Genomic DNA, 25,407 nt, shown 5'->3' on the forward strand with positions numbered 1-25,407 from the left:
CCACTCTCTTCCTCTATGGTCATCCCGCTCTCTTCCTCTATGGTCATCCCGCTCTCTTCCTCTATGGTCATCCCACTCTCTCCATCTATACTCATCCCACTCTCTTCCTCTATGGTCATCCCGCTCTCTTCCTCTATGGTTATCACGCTCTCTTCCTCTATGATCATCCCACTCTCTTCCTCTATGGTTATCCCGCTCTCTTCCTCTATACTCATCCCACTCCCTTCCTCTATGGTCATCCCGCTTTCTTCCTCTATGGTCATCCCACTCTCTTCCTCTATGGTCATCCCACTCTCATCCTCTATGGTCATCCCGCTTTCTTCCTCTATGGCCATCCCCACACTCTTCCTCTATGGCCATCCCCACACTCTTCCTCTATGGCCATTCCCACACTCTTCCTCTATGGTCATCACGCTCTCTTCCTCTCTGGTCATCCCACTCTCTTCCTCTATGGTCATCCCCACACTCTTCCTCTATGGTCATCACGCTCTCTTCCTCTATGGTCATCACGCTCTCTTCCTCTCTGGTCATCCCATGCTCTTCCTCGGGGATGGAGGGGAAGGTTCTGGGCGGTGTTGCCTTTGGAGCCCTGTAATAGTGATCAGGCGGCTCTAGAGCCTCCTGGATCACTTTTACCTTAAAAGCAGCTCTGAAGCAGCACTCTCCCTGACTTCTCCCATACCTCCCATGGCCTGCAGGAAGGGGACGCTATGTCCACCTATTGTGGTTGGACTTCATCCAACAAGATCATTTCCCCATCTTGAATTTGTAGAACTCTAATGCCGGTTTTCTTTTCTTTTCTTTTTTTTACAGCCTCCACCAGAACAGTCATTTTAGTTGTCTTCGGTCTGGTTGTGATGGGGGTCATTTTAGGCTGTTTATTATGGTGTTTTTGTTCCGGTAAGTAAAGACAAATTCATTCATTACTTTAAAAGAAGTCTTTGTGTGTTTCTATGTTTCTTTGTATATTTTCTCCCATTCTTATTGTAACGTTATCTATTCAGGGATCACCTTCACACTTTGTGGTCTATTTATGAAACATTTGCTGGATGAATGTCACAAGCATTCTTCCAGTCCACACAAGTTTTTCCCGTACATCCTCTAATACGATATTTCCTATGATCGTCAGCTCCATCTAATGGCCAAAATGCGGTATTTTTCAAAATTGAGGTATTTCAGGAAGGAAAAATACCACCTTTTTTGGCCACTAGATGGGGCTGACGATCAGAGGAAATAATCATACTGCAGAAAATGTGTGGAAAATTGGTGTAGGCCGGGCAAATGCCTGTGATATTCATCCAATTGTGTTCACAGATCAACGAGAACATCCGGGGATCTCTGCCACATTAAAATAGAGCAATATGTCTGAAGAATTTCCCATTGATTATATAGAGACAATATTGTAGTCTGTTGGTCCTATTAAATTGTATGGACAGCCAAAACTTTTTTTTTTTTGTGGATAGAGTAGAGAAGGGCTAAAGATGAAGATTTTCTTATATTTTATCTTCTCTGGTTCCCCCCTCCCCCCTCATCAACATGATAATGACATTATTAAATAAAGTTTTTGCATTACCATTACATACCTTATTTAGTCCCAGTGACACCTTGATGTAAGGAGTACTTTGATGGGGCACCTGATGAAGGGGGGTACACTGATGGGAGCACCTGATGTAAGGGTGTACACTGATAGGGAACTTGGTGTAAGGTGGTACTCTGATAGGGGCACTTGGTGTAAGGGTGTACATGGAAAAGTGGAAATGGATGGACAGCCGCACTCCAAAGGAACTTGAAGAAGTAGTCTTTATTAATAAAAACTGGACATGTAAATCCAAATATACAGTCACATAAGGGGACAGCCGACGCGTTTCACACACAGTTAGTGCTTAGTCATGGCTAAGCACTAACTGTGTGCGAAACGCGTCGGCTGTCCCCTTATGTGACTGTATATTTGGATTTACATGTCCAGTTTTTATTAATAAAGACTACTTCTTCAAGTTCCTTTGGAGTGCGGCTGTCCATCCATTTCCACTTTTCCATGTTTGCCTAGTGCATTGCCAGCACCTTGGATTCCTGGGAGGTTCCTTGATTTGTCTGCTAAAGATCCACCTGGAGCGGTGACTCCTTTTCTCTGGTGTAAGGGTGTACACTGATGGTGGCACTTGGTGTAAGGAGTACTTCGATGGGGCACCTGATGTAAGGGTGTACACTGATGGGGCACTTGGTGTAAGGTGGTACTCTGTTAGGAGCACCTGGTGAAAGGAGGCACTGTGATGGGGGGTCACCTGGACTGAGGGGGTACTCTGGTGGGGTCCCCTGGTATTAGGGGGTACTCTTTTGGGAGCACTTTCTGTAAAGAGTACTCCGATGGGGCACCTGGTGTAAGGGAGTACTCTTATGGAAGCACTTGCTGTAAAGAGTACTCCGATGGGGCACCTGGTGTAAGGGGGTACTCTTATGGGAGCACTTGCTGTAAAGAGTACTCCGATGGGGCACCTGGTGTAAGGGGTACTCTGATAGGGGCACCTGGTGTAAGGGTGTACACTGGTGGGAGCACCTGGTGTAAGGAGGTACTCTGATTGGTCACCTGATGTAAGGGGGTACTCTGGTGGGATCACGTAATGTAACAGGGGTACTCTGGTGAGCTCACCTAGTGCAAGGGGTACTCTGATGGGGCACCTTGTTTAAAGATTTACAATGATGGGAGCACCTGGTGTAAGGGGGTACTCTGATGGTGTCCCCTGGTGTAAGGGGGTACTCTGATAGTGGCACCTGGTGTAAGGGGATACTTGGATAGGGTCATCCGATGTAAGGGGTGCTCTGATGTGGTCACCTGGTATAAGGATGTACACTGATGGGGCACATGGTGAAAGGGGGTACTCTGATGGGGCACCTGGTGTAAGGAGGGACTCTTATGGGAGCACCTGGTGTAAGGGTGTACAGTAATGGGAGTTCCTGGTGTATGGGGTTACTTTGATGGGCGCAGTTGATAAATAGGGTATTGGGAAGGGGCACCTGATATATGGGGTACTCTGATGGATGCATGTGATAAAAGGGGGGAAATGATAGGGGGCACCTGATCAAGTGGTGCTCTGATGGGGGCACTGTGATGGAAAGGGGCACTGTGATTGGGACACCTGATGGAAAGGGGACACCTGATGTAAGGGGGTGCTCTGATGAGGACACCTGATGTAAGGGGGTACTCTGATGAGGACACTTGATGTAAGGGGGGCATCAAGGAACTGCTTTGCAAACTGCGTTGGTGGCCACAATTCTATTTACTAATATTTCATCTTTTATATATTTTAAGGGAAAAAAAGAAAACAGACTTATAATACAACGGATCTCTACACCGCTGGACTGTTGGGTGCAGAAAAGAGCGGTGAGTTCCCAGGATTTGCCAATAATGTTTCCTTCGCTTGCTTTAGAATTCACCAACACATAGACCACCTCCTGCCATGAGGGCCACCCAATAATTGCCAAAGGGCCACACGTGGTGCCCAGGCCACAGGTTGGGTACCAGGGTCTCGGTCACATTCAGCTGGACTTGTCCTGTAATAATGAAGTTGCTTTGCTGCTCATCCATTGTGCACATAAACTTTTGTTTACAGTTTTTTTTTATATATTATTTATTTATATATCCACATTGCAATTTTTTCTCATTCATTTATTATTGATATTTTTTGCACTGGATGTTTTATTTCTTATTTTATCCACTGAGGGATTCATTTATTCTCACTTATATGTTTTTTGGAAATTAATTTAGAAAAAATATCTGATGACCGAAACTTTTTTAGTCAATCATATATTTCGGATTTTCATTATTCTCACGTTATTCATCCTTCTCATCATTGGCCCAGATTCAGGTAGATCCGCGCAATATTTGCGTGGGCAAAGGGCAACGATTTTTGCTCTGCGCCCACGCAAATATTTCGATTTGCCCAGCGATTCACGGAGCAGTAGCTCCGTAAATTGCGCGGGCGCTATGCTAATTTGCCCTGCGTAAGGGCGCCTAATGTAAATGATCCCGCCGGGGGCGGGAATCATTTAAATTAGGCGCGCTCCCGCGCCGAGCGAACAGCGCATGCTCCGTCGGGAAACTTTCCCGACGTGCATTGCGGCAAATGACGTCGCAAGGACGTCATTTGCTTCTAAGTGAACGTGAATGGCGTCCAGCGCCATTCACGAATCACTTACGTAAACGACGTGAAATTCAAATTTCACGAGCGGGAAGGGCGGCTATACTTTAGCATAGGTTGCCCCTGCTACAGCAGGAGCAACCTTGCGCTAAAGTCGCCGTACGGAAACTCCGTACCTTGCGTGCGCAGGGCCCGCGCAACTTTTGTGAATCGGTGGTAGTATGCAATTTGCATACTATACGCCGATCACAATGGCCGCGCCCCCTAGCGGCCAACGCAAGAATGCAGCCTGAGATATGAAGGCATAAGGAGGCTTATGTCTGTCATATCCTAGGCTGCAGTCCGCGTAGCGATGTTCCTGAATCAGGGGCATTCGCTACGCGGGAGCAAAACAGCTATTGCGCCGCGCAACCTATGGTTGCGCGGGCGCAATAGCTTCTTGAATCTGGGCCACTGTTGTTGATGCTTGGAGGGTTTCAAGGAATAAGGGGTGAAACACATTTTAACTGGTCATTAATGGTATTGTGCATATATTAATCATTTGCTTAGTATTTAATTGGTAAGCGCCATTACACCCCCTCCTCTTTTCATACTATTGCTGGTGCGTGAGCATCTCTTGGTAGTGGCTGCTGCCTATATATTTATTTTAATTTATTTTATCTATAATTTTAATATTGGTTTTTAGTGCCCTTGGTTAGAGTGGTTTTGAGCATTAGTTCCCCCCCTTACACATGAATTATCATTACTGTCCCATCTCATGTAATCCGAGATATCAGTTCTCAGTCATCCTTTGCCCCTATTGGACATAGGATGACCCTAGACCCAAGAGTCATTGGTGACGCTGGCACAGGAGTACCCCACATCCTTCAAAAGTCTCTGGGTGTCACGGGCCATTCCGTTACAGGGACTATTTATGTCAATTGTTCAAGAGGACGATTGATGTGTTCATTGACTAATATTTACATTTTCACATGTTCTAAGAAGAAACAGAAGCTGGCAATGATGTGAAATCCGGAGTGAGGGGATCTTCTTTGGATGCAACAGAAACAGGTGGGTGTCAGGGAAGGGTGGGTGTCAGGGAATGGTGGGTGTCAGGGAATGGTGGGTGTCAGGGAATGGTGGGTGTCAGGGAATGGTGGGTGTCAGGGAATGATGGGTGTGAGGGAATGGTGGGTGTCAGGGAATGGTGGGTGTCAGGGAACGGTGGGTGTCAGGGAATGACGGGTGTCAGGGAATGGTGGGTGTCAGGGAAGGGTGGGTGTCAGGGAATGGTGGGTGTCAGGGAACGGTGGGTGTCAGGGAATGGTGGGTGTCAGGGAAGGGTGGGTGTCAGGAAATGATGGGTGTCAGGGAAGGGTGGGTGTCAGGGAATGGTGGGTGTCAGGGAATGGTGGGTGTCAGGGAACGGTGGGTGTCAGGGAACGGTGGGTGTCAGGGAACGGTGGGTCTCAGGGAACGGTGGGTGTCAGGGAACGGTGGGTGTCAGGGAAGGGTGGGTGTCAGGGAAGGGTGGGTGTCAGGGAATGATGGGTGTCAGGCAATGATGGGTGTCAGGGAATGGAGGGTGTCAGGGAAGGGTGGGTGTCAGGGAAGGGTGGGTGTCAGGGAAGGGTGGGTGTCAGGGAATGGTGGGTGTCAGGGAATGGTGGGTGTCAGGGAAGGGTGGGTGTCAGGGAATGGTGGGTGTCAGGGAATGGTGGGTGTCAGGGAAGGGTGGGTGTCAGGGAATGGTGGGTGTCAGGGAATGGTGGGTGTCAGGGAATGGTGGGTGTCAGGGAAGGGTGGGTGTCAGGGAATGATGGGTGTCAGGGAATGATGGGTGTCAGGGAATGGTGGGTGTCAGGGAATGGTGGGTGTCAGGGAATGGTGGGTGTCAGGGAATGGTGGGTGTCAGGGAATGATGGGTGTCAGGGAATGATGGGTGTCAGGGAATGGTGGGTGTCAGGGAATGGTGGGTGTCAGGGAAGGGTGGGTGTCAGGCAATGGTGGGTGTCAGGGAATGATGGGTGTCAGGGAATGATGGGTGTCAGGGAAGGGTGGGTGTCAGGCAATGGTGGGTGTCAGGGAATGGTGGGTGTCAGGGAACGGTGGGTGTCAGGGAACGGTGGGTGTCAGGGAACGGTGGGTGTCAGGGAACGGTGGGTGTCAGGGAACGGTGGGTGTCAGGGAATGGTGGGTGTCAGGGAAGGGTGGGTGTCAGGGAATGGTGGGTGTCAGGGAATGGTGGGTGTCAGGGAACGGTGGGTGTCAGGGAACGACGGGTGTCAGGGAATGGTGGGTGTCAGGGAAGGGTGGGTGTCAGGGAATGGTGGGTGTCAGGGAACGGTGGGTGTCAGGGAAGGGTGGGTGTCAGGGAATGGTGGGTGTCAGGGAATGGAGGGTGTCAGGAAATGGGTGTCAGGGAATGGTGGGTGTCAGGGAATGGTGGGTGTAGTGGAATGATGGGTGTCAGGGAATAATGGGTGTCAGGAAACGGGGGGTGTCAGGAAACGGGGGGTGTCAGGAAACGGGGGGTGTCAGGAAACGGGGGGTGTCAGGAAACGGGGGGTGTCAGGGAAGGGTGGGTGTCAGGGAATGGTGGGTGTCAGGGAATGGTGGGTGTCAATTGCCGCCACTGTACCATCAAACACAGCCACTGTGCCAATCAAATGCAGCCACTGTGCCCATCAAACGCAGCCACTGTGCCATCGATTGGCGCCACCGTGCAATCAGTTGCAGCCACTGTGCCCATCAAATGCAGTCACTGTGCCCATCAAATGCAGTCACTGTGCCCATCAAATGCAGTCACTGTGCCCATCAAATGCAGTCACTGTGCCCATCAAATGCAGTCACTGTGCCCATCAAATGCAGTCACTGTACCCATCAAATGCCGCCACTGTGCAATCAAACGCAGATACTGTACCCATCAATTGCCGCCAGTGTGCCCATCAAATGCTGCCAGTGTGCATCCCCCGCACACCCGGCACTTACCTGTCTCGTTGGGGTAGTGGGTCACGCGATGTCCTCCCCACGCCTCCATGTCTTCTCGTGTCCTCTCTTCTCGTCGTTTCAGCCAATAAGGTGACAGATAACAGACCTGAGCACCTGATTGGCTGAGAGGCGGTTCAGTGTTCATTTGCTTTCCTAACGCAACGCTGAGTGAATTGCGAGCGCCCAGCATGGCGCCCGCTGTTCACCTTTTTGGACGCCTATGGCTCTATTTAGGTGCTTCCAAAAAATACCCTGCCACTGTAATTCAGGCTCACGGCGCCCGAAAAAGGGCCGGGCACCTGAATAGGGGGCGGCAGCGACGACCATGGATGGATTCATGCACTGCATGACTTTCCTCATCAGACCGTTCTACAGATTACATGACTTCCTCTCAAAGATCGATGAGTACGGCTAATGGCACGGCTAGGCACAAGCATGTACAGGTACATCCTCTTTAAGTGCCCAGCCGAGTCGCGGCCGCGGTCCGAAGCTCCGCGTCTGCGGCCGCGGAACCCGCGGACCCGCTCGCCGCTGGAGTCCCGCGATTGGTCCCCGGAGCTGAAGAACGGGGAGAGCTGTGTGTAAACACGGCTTCCCCGGTCTTTACTGTGGCGCCGTCATTAATCGTGTGTTCCTAGGCATGTGCATTTCGTTTCGTTCCGAATCGAAATTCGGACGAATTTTTCATTATTCGGACATTCGGATGCATACGAATTCCCGAATTGCAATATTAATGAATTTACCGAATCCGAACGAACGTTTTCGATTCCGAATCGAAAACCCGCGGACGAAATTCGATCGGAATTCGAATTTTTTTTTTCGAATTCCGATCGAATTTCGTCCGCGGGTTTTCGATTTGGAATTCAAATTTTTTTTTTTTTTTTTTCGAATTCCGATCGAATTTCGAAATTATATTCGAAGAGAGAATTTTCGAATTCGACCGGATTTTTCGAAATTCGGTCGAAAACGAACGAGTTCCGAAAACGAATTTAACACATGTAACGAACCTAACTTAACGAAATTAATTAAATAACGAATTAAAACGAAACGAAACGAAACGAAATTTTCCCTTTTGCACATGCCTACCTATGACAACATTTTTTATTCCTCAGTTTAGGCCGATACGTATTCTTCTACCTATTTTTGGTAAAAAAAATCGCAATAAGCGTTTATCGATTGGTTTGCGCAAAATTTATAGCGTTTACAAAATAGGGGATAGTTTTATTGCATTTTTATGAGTAGGAGCAGCCTTATGCTAAAGTCGCCGTACGGAAACTCCGTACCTTGCGTGCGCAGGGCCCGCGCAACTTTTGTGAATCGGTGGTAGTATGCAATTTGCATACTATACGCCGATCACAATGGCCGCGCCCCCTAGCGGCCAACGCAAGAATGCAGCCTGAGATATGAAGGCATAAGGAGGCTTAGGTCTGTCATATCCTAGGCTGCAGTCCGCGTAGCGATGTTCCTGAATCAGGGGCATTCGCTACGCGGGAGCAAAACAGCTATTTGCGCCGCGCAACCTATGGTTGCGCGGGCGCAATAGCTTCTTGAATCTGGGCCACTGTTGTTGATGCTTGGAGGGTTTCAAGGAATAAGGAGTGAAACACATTTTAACTGGTCATTAATGGTATTGTGCATATATTAATCATTTGCTTAGTATTTAATTGGTAAGCGCCATTACACCCCCCCCTCTTTTCATACTATTGCTGGTGCGTGAGCATCTCTTGGTAGTGGCTGCTGCCTATATATTTATTTTATCTATAATTTTAATATTAGTTTTTAGTGGTTTTTAGAGTGGTTTTGAGCATTAGTTCCCCCCTTACACATGAATTATCAGTTCTCAGTCATCCTTTGCCCCTATTGGACATAGGATGACCCTAGACCCAAGAGTCATTGGTGACGCTGGCACAGGAGTACCCCACATCCTTCAAGAGCCTCTGGGTGTCACGGGCCATTCCGTTACAGGGACTATTTATGTCAATTGTTCAAGAGGACGATTCATGTGTTGATTGACTAATATTTACATTTTCACATGTTCCAAGAAGAAACAGAAGCTGGGAATGATGTGAAATCCGGAGTGAGGGGATCTTCTTTGGATGCATCAGAAACAGGTGGGTGTCAGGGAATGGTGGGTGTCAGGGAAGGGTGGGTGTCAGGGAATGATGGGTGTCAGGCAATGATGGGTGTCAGGGAATGGAGGGTGTCAGGGAAGGGTGGGTGTCAGGGAAGGGTGGGTGTCAGGGAAGGGTGGGTGTCAGGGAATGGTGGGTGTCAGGGAACGGTGGGTGTCAGGGAATGACGGGTGTCAGGGAATGGTGGGTGTCAGGGAAGGGTGGGTGTCAGGGAATGGAGGGTGTCAGGGAAGGGTGGGTGTCAGGGAAGGGTGGGTGTCAGGGAAGGGTGGGTGTCAGGGAATGGTGGGTGTCAGGGAACGGTGGGTGTCAGGGAATGACGGGTGTCAGGGAATGGTGGGTGTCAGGGAAGGGTGGGTGTCAGGGAATGGTGGGTGTCAGGGAACGGTGGGTGTCAGGGAATGGTGGGTGTCAGGGAAGGGTGGGTGTCAGGGAATGGTGGGTGTCAGGGAAGGGTGGGTGTCAGGAAATGATGGGTGTCAGGGAATGGTGGGTGTCAGGGAATGGTGGGTGTCAGGGAATGGTGGGTGTAGTGGAATAATGGGTGTCAGGGAATAATGGGTGTCAGGGAATGGTGGGTGTCAGGGAATGGTGGGTGTCAGGGAATGGTGGGTGTCAGGAAACGGTGGGTGTCAGGAAATGGGGGGTGTCAGGAAACGGGGGGTGTCAGGGAAGGGTGGGTGTCAGGGAATGGTGGGTGTCAGGGAATGGTGGGTGTCAATTGCCGCCACTGTACCATCAAACACAGCCACTGTGCCAATCAAATGCAGCCACTGTGCCCATCAAATGCAGTCACTGTGCCCATCAAATACAGTCACTGTGCCCATCAAATGCAGCCACTGTACCCATAAATTGCCGCCACTGTGCAATCAAACGCAGATACTGTACCCATCAATTGCCGCCAGTGTGCCCATCAAATGCTGCCAGTGTGCATCCCCCGCACACCCGGCACTTACCTGTCTCGTTGGGGTAGTGGGTCACGCGATGTCCTCCCCACGCCTCCATGTCTTCTCGTGTCCTCTCTTCTCGTCGTTTCAGCCAATAAGGTGACAGATAACAGACCTGAGCACCTGATTGGCTAAGAGGCGGTTCAGTGTTCATTTGCTTTCCTAACACAACGCTGAGTGAACTGCGAGCGCCCAGCATGGCGCCCGCTGTTCACCTTTTAGGACGCCTATGGCTCTATTTAGGTGCTTCCAAAAAATACCCCGCCACTGTAATTCAGGCTCCCGGCGCCCGATAAAGGGACGGGCACCTGAATAGGGGGCGGCAGCGACGACCATGGATGGATTCATGCAATGTATGACTAGTATACATTATTTCTTCCGAGGGATTAATAATTCGTTGGGGTGTTAGGGATGAGAGCAAACATTTTATCCAGGGCTCAAGTCCTGCGGGAACGCGTGGGAACGGAGTTCCTGCACTTTTTTCACAGCAGGAACGCCGTTCCCTTTGCAGGACTAGAGCAGCCGAGCCGCCCGAGCCAATCCTTCACTAAGCGGCGATGCCCAGCTCGAGTCACTGTCAGGGGCAGGTGAACCTTAGTAATCCTTTATGTTACTGGCTGCTTCCTGTATATGGATTTATCGGGTAGTGTGCGGGTATTCCTTCACTTCCTGTATATGGATTCATCGTGTAGTGTGCGGGTATTCCGTCACTTCCTGTATATGGATTCATCGGGTAGTGTGCGGGTATTCCTTCACTTCCTGTATATGGATTTATCGGGTAGTGTGCGGGTATTCCGTCACTTCCTGTATATGGATTCATCGGGTAGTGTGCGGGTATTCCGTCACTTCCTGTATATGGATTTATCGGGTAGTGTGCGGGTATTCCGTCACTTCCTGTATATGGATTCATCGGGTAGTGTGCGGGTATTCCGTCACTTCCTGTATATGGATTTATCGGGTAGTGTGCCGGTATTCCTTCACTTCCTATATATGGATTCATCGGGTAGTGTGCGGGTATTCCGTCACTTCCTGTATATGGATTCATCGGGTAGTGTGCCGGTATTCCTTCACTTCCTGTATATGGATTTATCGGGTAGTGTGCCGGTATTCCGTCACTTCCTGTATATGGATTTATCGGGTAGTGTGCGGGTATTCCGTCACTTCCTGTATATGGATTTATCGGGTAGTGTGCCGGTATTCCGTCACTTCCTGTATATGGATTCATCGGGTAGTGTGCCGGTATTCCTTCACTTCCTGTATATGGATTTATCGGGTAGTGTGCGGGTATTCCGTCACTTCCTCTATATGGATTTATCAGGTAGTGTGCGGGTATTCCGTCACTTCCTGTATATGGATTTATCGGGTAGTGTGCCGGTATTCCGTCACTTCCTGTATATGGATTTATCAGGTAGTGTGCGGGTATTCCGTCACTTCCTGTATATGGATTTATCGGGTAGTGTGCGGGTATTCCGTCACTTCCTGTATATGGATTTATCGGGTAGTGTGCCGGTATTCCTTCACTTCCTGTATATGGATTTATCGGGTAGTGTGCCGGTATTCCGTCACTTCCTGTATATGGATTTATCGGGTAGTGTGCCGGTATTCCGTCACTTCCTGTATATGGATTCATCGGGTAGTGTGCCGGTATTCCTTCACTTCCTGTATATGGATTTATCGGGTAGTGTGCGGGTATTCCGTCACTTCCTGTATATGGATTTATCGGGTAGTGTGCGGGTATTCCGTCACTTCCTGTATATGGATTTATCGGGTAGTGTGCGGGTATTCCGTCACTTCCTGTATATGGATTCATCGGGTAGTGTGCGGGTATTCCGTCACTTCCTCGATGCCGCAATGTCTCCTGGGAGCTTTTGTCATTGTTCCCAGGAGACATTGCGGAGGTCTGCCGCGAGTTATCGCGGGATTTAGAAAGTTGCGGTTGCGGTTTAGTAATTATGCATATGAGCGTATCATTTTTTTTTTTTGGTGGGGGAGTGGATCTTGGGTGGGAGTTCCCACACTTTTTTCCCCAGGACTTGACCCCTGATTTTATCGAACTTAGATTTAGCTTTCAGGGCAGTCTGAAGATATGGATTCAGAAGATCGCTCCCTGCTGTCCTCCGCAAGGTGCCCCCCCCCCCCCCCCCCCGGACAACCTTCTCCTGAACTGCTTTACACTTTCCTCATCAGACCGTTCTACAGATTACATCACTTCCTCTCAAAGATCGATGAGTACGGCTAATGGCACGGCTAGGCACAATCACGTACAGGTACGTCCTCTTTAAGTGCCCAGCCGTGGGTCGCAGGCGCGCGCCCGCGACCCGGTCCGAAGCTCGGTGGCCGCGGGACCCGATCGCCGCTGGAGTCCCGCGATCGGTCCCCGGAGCTGAAGAACGGGGAGAGCCGCGTGTAAACACAGCTTCCCCGTGCTTCACTGTGGCACCGTCATCGATCGTGTGTTCCCTGTTATAGGGAAACACGATCAATGATGTCACACGTCCAGCCCCGCCCCCCTACAGTTAGAAACACAAATGAGGTGACACATAACTCCTTCAGCGCCCCCTTGTGGTTAACTCCTAAACTGCAATTGTAATTTTCACAGTAATCAGAGCATTTTTAATGCATGTTTTGCTGTGAAAATGACAATGGTCCCAAAAATGTGTCAAAAGTGTCCGAAGTGTCCGCCATAATGTCGCAGTCACGAAAAAAATCGCTGATCGCCGCCATTAGTAGTAAAAATATTTTTTTTATAAAAATGCAATGAAACTATCCCCTATTTTGTAAACGCTATAAATTTTGCGCAAACCAATCGATAAACGCTTATTGCGATTTTTTTTACCAAAAATAGGTAGAAGAATATGTATCGGCCTAAACTGAGGAAAAAAAAACGATGTTTTATATATTTTTGGGGGATATTTATTATAGCAAAAAGTAAAAAATATTGCATTTTTTTCAAAATTGTCGCTCTATTTTTGCTTATAGCGCAAAAAAATAAAAACCGCAGAGGTGATCAAATACCACCAAAAGAAAGCTCTATTTGTGGGGAAAAAAGGACGCATATTTTGTTTGGGAGCCACGTCGCACGACCGCGCAATTGTCAGTTAAAGAGACGCAGTGCCGAATCGCAAAAACTGGCCGGGTCCCGTATCCGCGGATAAATCCTCTGAGGATTTTGATCCGATGGAGTGTACACACCATCAGATCGAAATCCGCGCCGAATTCCCATCGCGGTGATGTGTCGCGCCGTCGCCGCGATGATGACGCGGCGACGTGCGTGACGCTGTCATATAAGGATATCCACGCATGCGTCGAATCATTACGACGCATGCAAAGGGATGGGTTCGGACGGATCGATCCGGTGAGTCTGTACAGACCACCAGATCGATCCGCTGGAGCCGATTCCAGCGGATAGATTTGTTAGCATGTCTACAAATTTTTATCTGCTGGAATTCAGAAATATCCGCGGATAAATATCCGCTGGAACGTACACACCAGGGGATCTATCCGCTGAAACCGATCCGCTGAGATTTTTCAGCGGATGGATCCTCTCGTGTGTACGGGGCCTAAGGCAGCTAAAGGACCCAGGCAGTTTTTGCGATTCGGCACTGCGTCGCTTTAACTGACAATTGCGCGGTCGTGCGACGTGGCTCCCAAACAAAATTGGCGTACTTTTTTCCCCCCACAAATAGAGCTTTCTTTTGGTGGTATTTGATCACCTCTGCGGTTTTTATTTTTTGCGCTATAAGCAAAAACAGAGCGACAATTTTGAAAAAAATGCAATATTTTTTACTTTTCGCTGTAATAAATATCCCCCAAAAATATATAAAACAATGTTTTTTTTTCCTCAGTTTAGGCCGATACGTATTCTTCTACGTATTTTTGGTAAAAAAAAATCGCAATAAGCGTTTATCGATTGGTTTGCGCAAAATTTATAGCGTTTACAAAATAGGGGATAGTTTTATTGCATTTTTATAAAAAAAATATTTTTACTACTAATGGCGGCGATCAGCGATTTTTTTCGTGACTGCGACATTATGGCGGACACTTCGGACACTTTTGACACATTTTTGGGACCATTGTCATTTTCACAGCAAAAACATGCAGGCGGGTCTGTGCGGTGAAATCATTCCCGTGGCACTGGTATAGCTGCATTTAATTGGCACTGATCAGGCTGTATTTAATTAAGGTGGTGGGGTGGGGGGGGTCGGCGCGATGCCCAAATATGAGATGTGACGTCTTTTTGACCCCAGATCTCATATATAAGAGGACCTGTCATGCTTTTTTCTATTACATGGGATGTTTACATTCCTTGTAATAGGAATAAAAGTGATAATTTTTTTTATTTTTTTTTTCAGTGTTAAAAATTCTAAAATAAATAAAAATAAATGCGAAAAGCAAAAAAAATTTTTTTTAAAGCGCCCCGTCCCGACGAGCTCGCGCGTAGAAGCGAACGTATACGCGAGTAGCGCCGACATATGAAAACGGTATTCAAACCACACAAGTGAGGTATCGCCGCGATCGTTAGAGCGAGAGCAATAATTTTAGCCTTAGGCCTACTCTGTAACTCAAAAAATGCAACCTGTAGAATTTTTTAAACGTCGCCTATCAAGATTTTTAAGGGTAAAAGTTTGACGCCATGCCACGAGCGGGCGCAATTTTTAAGCGTGACATGTTGGGTACCATTTTACTCGGCGTAACATTATCTTTCACAATATATAAAAAAATTGGGCCAAATTTATTGTTGTCTTATTTTTTAATTTAAAAAAGTGAATTTTTTCCAAAAAAAGTGCGCTTGTAAGACCGCTACGCAAATACGGTGTGACAAAAAGTATTGCAATGACTGCCATTTTATTCTCTAGGGTGTTAGAAAAAAAAATATATATATATAATGTTTGGGGGTTTTAAGTAATTTTCTAGCAAAAAAAAAATGGTTTTGTCTCGTAAACACCGACTCCAGCACAGTGGTCGCCAACCTTTCGGACCACTAAACTCACAATTTTGAATTCCGTGGACCACATGAATTTTAAATGCCTTATACACACAATGCTCCGGCTCTGTGCCCCTCCCCTCCTGGATCACACTGCTACCTTATACACACAGTGCTCTGGCTCTCTGCCCCCCTCCCCCTGGATCACACTGCTGCCTTATACACACAATGCTCTGGCTCTCTGCCCCCCTCCCCCTGGATCACACTGCTGCCTTATACACACAATGCTCTGGCTCTCTGCTCCCTCTCCCCCTGGATCACACTGCTACCTTATACACACAGTTCTCTGGCTCTCTGCCCCCCTCTCCCTAGATCACACTGCTACCTTATACACACAATGCTCCGGCTCTCTGCTCCCCTCCCCCTGGATCACACTGCTGCCTTATACACACAGTTCTCTGGCTCTCTGCCCCTCTCCCCCTGGATCACACTGCTGCCTTATACACACAGTGCTCCGGCTCTCTGCCCCCCTCTCCCTAGATCACACTGCTACCTTATACACACAATGCTCTGGCTCTCTGCTCCCTCCCCCTGGATCACACTGCTGCCTTATACACACAGTGCTCTGGCTCTCTGCCCCCTCCCCCTGGATCACACTGCTGCCTTAAACACACAATGCTCGGGCTCTGTGCCCCCTCCCCCTGGATCACACTGCTGCCTTATACACACAATGCTCCAGCTCTGTGCCCCTCTTCCCCTGGATCACACAGCTGCCTGATACACACAGTTCTCTGGCTCTCTGCCCCCCTCCCCCTGGATCACACTGCTGCCTTATACACACAGTGCTCCAGCTCTCTGCCCCTCTCCCCCTAGATCACCCTGCTGCCTTAAACACACAATGCTCAGGCTCTGTGCCCCCCTCCTCCTGGATCACACAGCTGCCTTATACACACAATGCTCTGGCTCTTTCCCCCTTGATCACACTGCTGTCTTAAATGCACAATTCTCTGGCTTCCTTGCCCTCTGTGTGCATGCGGGCCCAGACCTGCATGCACAAAAGGAGAGGGGGGCTCCTCCACCCGACCTCCTCCTTCATGGGGCCCTTCGACCTGCACACACAAAAGGCTCCTCCCCCTGATGTCCTCCTCCATGGGGTCCACCGCCCCGGCACCTGACAGCAGGCCCAACTTGCACACAGGTGGGATCAGCCCACCTGTCCACCTTCCCCTGCATCCTGGAGGCTGGGCCGCTCTAACATAATAAAGATAGCCTGGGTTGTGACCCATGGTCCGGGCCCCTCAGACAGGAGGGCCCCTTACAAGTGTACCGGCTGTACCCCCCCCTGATGGCGGCCCTGGCTGTGAATCCACGGTAACATGGAAATCCAAACCTCATCCCATCCCTGCAGATGATGTCTTCGAGCCCCAAAGACAAAATTCTTGCTCCTCTCTCTCTCTCTCCACACATCTCTCAAACCATATCATTCTTTATAATAAAGAGAACACTGGAGACGGGTCAAGTCAATATCTGCATGTTGAAGGCCACAAGTTTGGATGTTCTGGAAACAATATACTGTGGCTCAGTGGCGGTTCGTCCATAGAGGGCGCTGGAGCGCCGCCCCCTCTGGCTCTCGCCCGCCACTGAGTCTAATAACATACATTCATGTATTGCATGAATGTATGTTATTGTTGCCAGCTGCCGCTGGTCTATTCAGAGATGGCCGGAACTTGAGCGCCGGCCACCTGAATAATGGCAGCTGGTTGGCTGTGCGGAAGTGCCTATCGGAGCCAGTGGCTCTGATAGGCTTTCCGAGTACAGCCCTCGGCTCCCGGATGTCTTATCCTCGGGACGTACGGGGGGGGGGGCGTTCCTTGGATGAGACTGACGGCCGTCTCAGCCAATCAGGTTCGCCGATTCTGGTTATCGGTAACCTGATTGGCTGAAGCGTCACCAAGGCGGGAGAAGACATCGAGGGACGTGGAAGGAGTAAGGTAAGTGCATTTTACAGGGCACAGCGGCGACAATGGGCACAGAGGCGACAAAGGGCACAGTGGCATCAATGGGCACAGTGCTGACAAAGGGCACAGTGGCATCAATGGGCACAGTGCTGACAAAGGGCACAGTGGCATCAATGGGCACAGTGGTGACAAAGGGCACAGTGGTGACAATGGGAACAGTGGTGACAATGGGAACAGTGGCAACAATTAAAGGGCACAGTGACATGCACAGTGGCAACAATGGGCACAGTGGCGACAATTAAAGGGCACAGTGGTGACAATTGAGGGGCACAGTGGCTGCGTTTGATGGCATGGCACAGTGACTGCTTTTGATGGCATGGCACAGTGGTGACAATTGATGGCACAGTGGCTGCGTTTGATGGCATGGCACAGTGGCTGCGTTTGATGGCATGGCACAGTGACTGCGTTTGATGGCATGGCACAGTGACTGCGTTTGATGGCATGGCACAGTGACTGCGTTTGATGGCATGGCACAGTGACTGCGTTTGATGGCATGGCACTATGGTGCGAATCGATGGCATAGTGACTGCATTTGATGGCATGGCACAGTGGCTGCGTTTGATGGCATGGCACAGTGACTGCGTTTGATGGCATGGCACTATGGTGCGAATCGATGGCATAGTGACTGCATTTGATGGCATGGCACAGTGGTGACAATTGATGGCACAGTGGCTGCGTTTGATGGCATGGCACAGTGGTGACAATTGATGGCACAGTGGCTGCGTTTGATGGCATGGCACAGTGGCTGCGTTTGATGGCATGGCACAGTGACTGCGTTTGATGGCATGGCACTATGGTGCGAATTGATGGCACAGTGGCTGCGTATGATGGCACAGTGACTGCGTTTGATAGCATGGCACAGTGGCTGCGTATGATGGCACAGTGACTGCGTTTGATAGCATGGCACAGTGGTGACAATTGATGGCACAGTGACTGCATTTGATGTGCACAGTGAGGCTGCAATTTTTATTTTATTTTTTTTGTTGGCGCCCCCCCAAAAAATTTGAGCACCAGCCGCCACTGCTGTGGTTCACGAAGGGAAGTTACTTGAAGGCCACTTTAGGTTCAACCAGAAGATTGTAACACAAGCAACCGATCATTACTTCTTGATGACCTCAACTGAGAGGATTGTATTTCAGATTTGGTATTGTAGGAATATTGTACTAATGTTTATTATTTTTGGACAGAAAGTGAAAAAAACATACAGGGGGTTCTAAGTCTTCACCATACAGGGGGTTCTAAGTCTTTACCATACAGGGGGTTCTAAGTCTTCACCATACAGGGGGTTCTAAGTCTTCACCATACAGGGGGTTCTAAGTCTTCACCATACAGGGGGTTCTAAGTCTTCACTATACAGGGGGTTCTAAGTCTTCACCATACAGGGGGTTCTAAGTCTTCACCATACAGGGGGTTCTAAGTCTTCACCATAAAGGGGGTTCTAAGTCTTCACCATACAGGGGGTTCTAAGTCTTCACCATACAGGGGGTTCTAAGTTTTCACCATACAGGGGGTTCTAAGTCTTCACCATACAGGGGGTTCTAAGTCTTCACCATACAGGGGGGTTCTAAGTCTTCACCATACAGGGGGGTTCTAAGTCTTCACCATACAGGGGGGTTCTAAGTCTTCACCATACAGGGGGGTTCTAAGTCTTCACCATACAGGGGGGTTCTAAGTCTTCACCATACAGGGGGTTCTAAGTCTTTACCATACAGGGGGTTAAGTCTTCACCATACAGGGGGTTCTAAGTCTTTACCATACAGGGGGTTAAGTCTTCACCATACAGGGGGTTCTAAGACTTCACCATACAGGGGGTTCTAAGACTTCACCATACAGGGGGTGCTAAGTCTTCACCATACAGGGGGTTCTAAGTCTTCGCCATACAGGGGGTTCTAAGTCTTCGCCATACAGGGGGTTCTAAGTCTTCACCATACAGGGGGTTCTAAGTCTTCACCATACAGGGGGTTCTAAGTCTTCACCATACAGGGGGTGCTAAGTCTTCACCATACAGGGGGTTCTAAGTCTTCGCCATACAGGGGGTTCTAAGTCTTCACCATACAGGGGGTTCTAAGTCTTCACCATACGGGGGGTTCTAAGTCTTCACCATACAGGGGGTTCTAAGTCTTCACCATACAGGGGGTTCTAAGTCTTCACTATACAGGGGGTTCTAAGTCTTCACCATACAGGGGGTTCTAAGTCTTCACCATACAGGGGGTTCTAAGTCTTTACCATACAGGGGGTTCTAAGTCTTCACCATACAGGGGGGTTCTAAGTCTTCACCATACAGGGGGGTTCTAAGTCTTCACCATACAGGGGGGTTCTAAGTCTTCACCATACAGGGGGTTCTAAGTCTTCACCATACAGGGGGTTCTAAGTCTTCACTATACAGGGGGTTCTAAGTCTTCACCATACAGGGGGTTCTAAGTCTTCACCATACAGGGGGTTCTAAGTCTTTACCATACAGGGGGTTCTAAGTCTTCACCATACAGGGGGGTTCTAAGTCTTCACCATACAGGGGGGTTCTAAGTCTTCACCATACAGGGGGGTTCTAAGTCTTCACCATACAGGGGGTTCTAAGTCTTCTACACGTCATGCAAAACATAGGTGCAGTACTCCCAACTTCTGGGTCACCCCTTGTCTTCGGCCCCTACCCACCTCCGAGCAATGTACCTTAGTTCCACCCCCTACCCCTACCCACCTATCAGTTTTGCCCCTTTTAGAGAATACACAACCAAGTATCATTTTTTGGTGCTAAGTAATTTATATGAAATGTGTTAATGATAACAAAAAAAGCAGTAAAATTAATCTCCTGCAACCAGCAACAATAGACCCCCTCCCAAAAACAATAGATCCCTCCAGCAACAATAAATCCCTCCAGCAACAATAAATCCCTCCAGCAACAATAGATCCGACCAGCAATAATAGGCACACCCCATCAACCATAGACCCCAGCAGCAACAATAGATCTCCCAACAACTACACTGCACCTTATCAGCAACAATAGTCCCCCCACCCCCCAGCAACAATAAATCCAATGCAACAATATAGCCCCCCAGCAAGAATAGATCATCTCCAGCAACTATAGACCTCTGAGCATGAGAGAAAATTCTGGACAGCCGCACTCCAAAAATTAGCCTTTATTTGTAAGATATAGCTATGATTAAGCACTGTTTGATGGTGTGAAACGCGTCAGCTCTTCTGTCCGCTCTGCTGTGGCTTGTATTTTTGCTCCTTTTTTTTTTTACAAATAAAGGCAAATTTTTGGAGTGCGGCTCTCCAGAATTTTCTCTCATCCTCTTTGCTATACGCATTGCCAGCACCTGTCGCTTCCAATCTGTAGGAGAGATTCATTTCAATCTGATCTACCTGCAGCAGTGATATCCCTTTAACTATACACCCCTGCCAGAAACAATGGGCCAGATTCACAAAGAGATACTCCGGTGTATTATCTACAGATATCTCCTGATCCCCCATCGTATCTCTGACTTACACTGGTCCTATCTATGCGCCTGGTTCATAGAATCACATACGCATAGATAGGGCTAGATCCGATAGTGTTACAATGTGTTACACTGTCGGATCTTTTTTTGGATTTAAAAATGGCGCCGGGGGCGTTCCCGCTGATTTACCTTGAATAATATGTAAATCAGCGAGATACGCAAATTCACGAACGTACGCGGACCCGACGCAGTCTTCTTACGACGTTTCCGTAGCGGCGTACCCGTCGTATACTTACCCTTTCTTTTATCAGGCGCAGCCAATGTTAAGTATAGCCGGCGTTCCCGCGTCGAATTTGAATTTTCTAACGTCGTTTGCGTACGCCGATTCACAAACACGCGCGTCGCAAGTCACGCTCACGTCGAAACCACTGACGTCCTAGTGACGTCAGTGGGAGCAATGCACGCCGGGAAATTCCCCGGACGGCGCATGCGCATTTAAATCGGCGCGGGAACGCGCCTGATTTAAATAGTACACTCCCCTAGCCGCGGAATTTGAATTCCGCCGGGGGATTTAGGATCCGCCGTCGCAAGTTTTGAGGTAAGTGTTTTGTGAATTAGCCACTTGCTTCCTAAACTTGCGGGAGCGGATCTTAAATCACGTAGATCGAGCGGATCTATAGATCCGCTGATCTACGTGAATCTGGCCCAATAGATCACCTAGCAGCCAGTATGAATAATTCCCCCAGCAGCCAGTAACAGTAGACCCCCCTGAACTGTAGATCCCTCCCAGCAAGCATTGACCCCCAAGCAACAGAAGGTCCCCTCAACAACCATAGACTTTCACAGCAACAATAGATCCCCCAACAACAATAGATCCCCTGAGCAGCCAGAAACAATAGACCCTCCAGCACACCCCCGTATCCCTTACCATACATTCAGTGCTGGAGATGCTGGAACCGCGTTCCCCCACGTTCCTGCTGGAAAGAAACCCCTGTGTGGGACTATGTATGTAAATTGTTAGAAAGGACAATTTGCATGTTCATTGACTAATATTGAAATTTTTACCTGTTTTAAGAAGAAAGTGAAGTCGGAGATTATGTGCAACCAGAAGAGGATGAACCAGTAACAGGTAAGTGTCAGGGAACAGGTGGGTGTCAGGGAACAGGTGGGTGTCAGGGAACGGTAGGTGTCAGGGAAAAGGTGGGTGTCAGTGAACAGGTGGGTGTCAGGGAACAGGTGGGTGTCAGGGAACCGGTGGGTGTCAGGGAACGGTAGGTGTCAGGGAACAGGTGGGTGTCAGGAAACAGGTGGGTGTCATGGAACAGGTGGGTGTCAGGGAACAGGTGGGTGTCAGGGAACAGGTGGGTGTCAGGGAACAGGTAGGTGTCAGGGAACAGGTGGGTGTCAGGGAACGGTAGGTGTCAGGGAACAGGTGGGTGTCATGGAACAGGTGGGTGTCATGGAACAGGTGGGTGTCAGGGAACGGTAGGTGTCAGGGAACAGGTGGGTGTCAGGGAACAGGTGGGTGTAAGGCCGCGTACAGACGAGCATACATGTACGATGAAACCGGTCCGCCGGACCGTTTTCACCGTACATGTCTGCCCGGGGATTTCTGTATGGTGGCTGTACTCACCATCATACAGAAATCCACGCGTAAACAATACGCGGGGCGTGTCCGCGCCGTCGCCGCTGGAGGGCCACATGTTGGACACCCCCGGCATGCAGCCTTCTAATAATAGGTGACGTGCATGGAATATAATGATTTTCTTATTTGTCTCCTCAGTTCTGTGACATCTTCTGGAGTGAAGAACCTGAAGAGGACATTGTGACCCTTTGTTATCATCACATTGAGGAAATAATTTCATCAGGCCCCTCCTCTCTATTGTAACCTTCATCAGGCCCCTCCTCTCTATTGTAACCTTCATCAGGCCCCTCCTCTCTATTGTAACCTTCATCAGGCCCCTCCTCTCTATTGTAACCTTCATCAGGCCCCTCCTCTCTATTGTAACCTTCATCAGGCCCCTCCTCTCTATTGAAAAACCAAAGGGTGCAATCAGCGCAAAAAAATGATGGGATAAAATCCCATTAGGTACTGGTATTTTTAATATTAGTGGGACTACCTTATCAGAAGATGAACTACAAGTTCTAGATAAGGGTCTTAAATTCGCTTGGGTTAGGAATTTTTATAAATTTCAGACATATGTTAATATTTCCAAATAGACTGACCCACAGAACAATCCAGATTTGGCGACAAATTTACCAAATCCAAGAATGTGAGCAACATAACTCTCTCATTCCCCCACTAAATTTAACATAGCATCCTTTCTGAAAGTAAAGGGGCGCTACATGTGAAAAAAGGCATCTCCTCTTTGGAAAACAAGAAGGATTTGGTAATTCGTCCTTCAGATAAGGGGGGAGGGTTAGTTGTGATGAGCAAACTTTTTTATAAACAAGAAATGAGCCGCCTGTTGGGAGACACCAACACCTATAAGTTATTGAAAAGTGATCCTATATTTGAATTTAAAGATGATCTTACCAAGTTGGTCAAAAAGGGGGTGAAACGGAAAATCCTTTCCAAAAAGGAAGCAGACTTTTTAGACCCTAGTGCGTGTAGAACGCCAATCATTTACTTTTTGCCCAAAGTACATAAAAATGCCACACAGCCACCTGGGCGGCCTATAGTAAATGGCATAGAGTCCGTTTCATCAAGATTAGGTCAATATATTGATTTTTTTCTTAAACCCATTGTTTCCAGTACTAAATCATTTTTGAGAGATACGAAACAGTTTATTTAAATATTAGAAACTATCCCTTGTAGGCCCAATAGTCTGCTCATCACTGCCGATGTCAGCTCTTTGTATACAATAATTAGTCATGCTGATGCAATTGTGGCAGTAAAATGGGCTCTGATTCAGTCTGAATTATCAGCCAAACACAAGAAATTCCTTCTTCAAAGTGTGGAATTTTGTCTGACTAAAAATTATTTTTGTTATAATTGTCAGGAAAGGTTCCATCCGCTGGTGCTATTTATGATCTGGCTTGCAGTGCTGCGTTCCACCAGCAGGGGTCTCCTGGCAGTTTGGAGCTGTCAGGAGAACTTCCCCCTGCTGGTATTTCACCTTTGGGACGCAGTACTGGCCTCCACCAGCGGATGGATCCCGGCAGTATGGAGCATACAGCCCTTCCTGCGTTCAGGTGTGACCTGATTGCAATCAGCATGCCTCTATAAATACCCGGCGTGTGTAATCTCTCCCCGCCCCGGTATGGTTCTACCTCTCGGACCTGAGCCTGTATGCTGACCCTGTTTTCGGGACCCTGATTCTGATCCTTGGTTCTGATTCTTGATCCTGATCCCTGCCTGGACTTATCCTCCCTGTTTCCTGATTCCTGTTTTCCTTGGATTCCTACCCCGCAGCCCGTCCATCTGTCCGCTCCCTGCTCTGTTCTGTTCCCATCCTCACCCATCTGCTGACATCCCACGTGTATGACCTCGGCCTGGCTTTGTTTATGAATACGGTATCTCCCTTTGATTGTATATATTGTTTGCTGTTTATTGTGCACTGGTTGTCCCCACATGTTTGTAAATAAACATTTTTTACTTCACTACTCACATTGTTGGGTTCCTCTGTGCAGTCACAAAGTACTGATCTGCTAGCCCTTCTAACAATAATCTGGATTTTTATTTACAAGTAATGGGCGTCGCAATGGGGGCAAAATTTGCCCCCAGCGTTGCCAACTTATTCATGTCTTTATGGGAAGAAGAGAGTATATATGGTGACCCTCCACAGCAGTGAAAATGCTACAAACGCTATATCGACGATTTGGTCATGATATGGGAGGGAGATTTGTCCAGTCTTGAGGCCTTTATGCATAGGTTGAATAACGAATCAAACAACATTTCTCTTACATGGAATATAGATCCCCAAAGTATTGTGTTCCTAGATCTGGAGATTTTTAAAGCAGGTGTTTATTTTAAAACCCGCAATAATTTTAAGCCCTCAGACAGAAATGGATACATTCCTCTGGATAGCTGCCACCATAGGAGTTGGCTGTGCAATGTTCCTAGGGGTCAATTTATACGTCTTAGGCGTAATTGTACCTCTGATGTGGATTATTTTGCACAGTCGAATATTTTGGCCAACAGGTTCCAACAAAAAGGCTATAACAAGGACATTATCCAAAATTAAATTTCTAGAGTGGGCTCTCTAGACAGAAAAGATCTTGTCCCTGATTCCAATAAAGTATCAAAAAGGGAAGTAAAACATGAGTTCAAAATTGTCCTTGATTACAACATCCAACATAGACAATTTGAAAAAATAATAATCAAGCACTGGGAGGTTTGAAGAAAAGATAAAGTTTTGGGGGCTGTTCTTCCTCCACGTCCTTCATTTATTTATAAAAAGGCACCATCCCTAAGGGACGTTCATGCTCCAGGGATTATTGACCCACAAATTTTTAAGGAAAGTGGCATTTTTCACCGTTTCTTACGGGTTTTTATGCCTGCGGACGGTGCCAATCCTGCAAACAACGCAAATTTAACCTTAAGAAACATAAGGATTTCACTTCTTTTTCTACTAACAAATCCTATACCATAAAGAACCTGATTACTTGTAACACGGTGGGTGTGGTCTATATGCTGGAGTGCGATTGTGGACTTCAGTATATAGGCCGCACCTCACGAGCTTTGGGAGTTAGACTAGGCGAACATGTTAATAACATTAAGCGGGGTCTACGCAATCATAGTGTCTCCAGACATTTCAGACAGTCTCACAATAGAGACCCGAAATGTCTGAAGTTCTGGGGTATATAAAGAGTAGATCGACATTGGAGAGGGGGTAATTAC

The 25,407-nt window shown here is 48.2% G+C and overlaps 1 protein-coding gene across 4 annotated transcripts in view; it reads left to right on the plus strand.

The window, feature by feature from the left end:
- LOC120921614 overlaps nucleotides 1-22,429 on the plus strand; it is a 55,380-nt gene extending 32,951 nt beyond the window's left edge. The window contains exons 6-10 of one of the 4 annotated variants that reach the window (XM_040334120.1): nucleotides 814-900; nucleotides 3,308-3,379; nucleotides 9,149-9,217; nucleotides 21,640-21,693; nucleotides 22,348-22,429. In XM_040334120.1, coding sequence (XP_040190054.1) covers nucleotides 814-900; nucleotides 3,308-3,379; nucleotides 9,149-9,217; nucleotides 21,640-21,693; nucleotides 22,348-22,355 — 290 coding nt within the window. In that variant the 3' untranslated portion in view covers nucleotides 22,356-22,429. The remainder of the gene's footprint in view (nucleotides 1-813; nucleotides 901-3,307; nucleotides 3,380-9,148; nucleotides 9,218-21,639; nucleotides 21,694-22,347) is intronic. The other 3 variants (XM_040334123.1, XM_040334122.1, XM_040334124.1) reach the window with 3 other exon arrangements.
- The last annotated feature ends 2,978 nt before the right edge of the window (nucleotides 22,430-25,407 follow it).

This window comes from Rana temporaria (genome assembly GCF_905171775.1).
Source record: "Rana temporaria chromosome 2 unlocalized genomic scaffold, aRanTem1.1 chr2j, whole genome shotgun sequence".
In the NCBI taxonomy this organism is placed as follows: domain Eukaryota; kingdom Metazoa; phylum Chordata; class Amphibia; order Anura; family Ranidae; genus Rana; species Rana temporaria.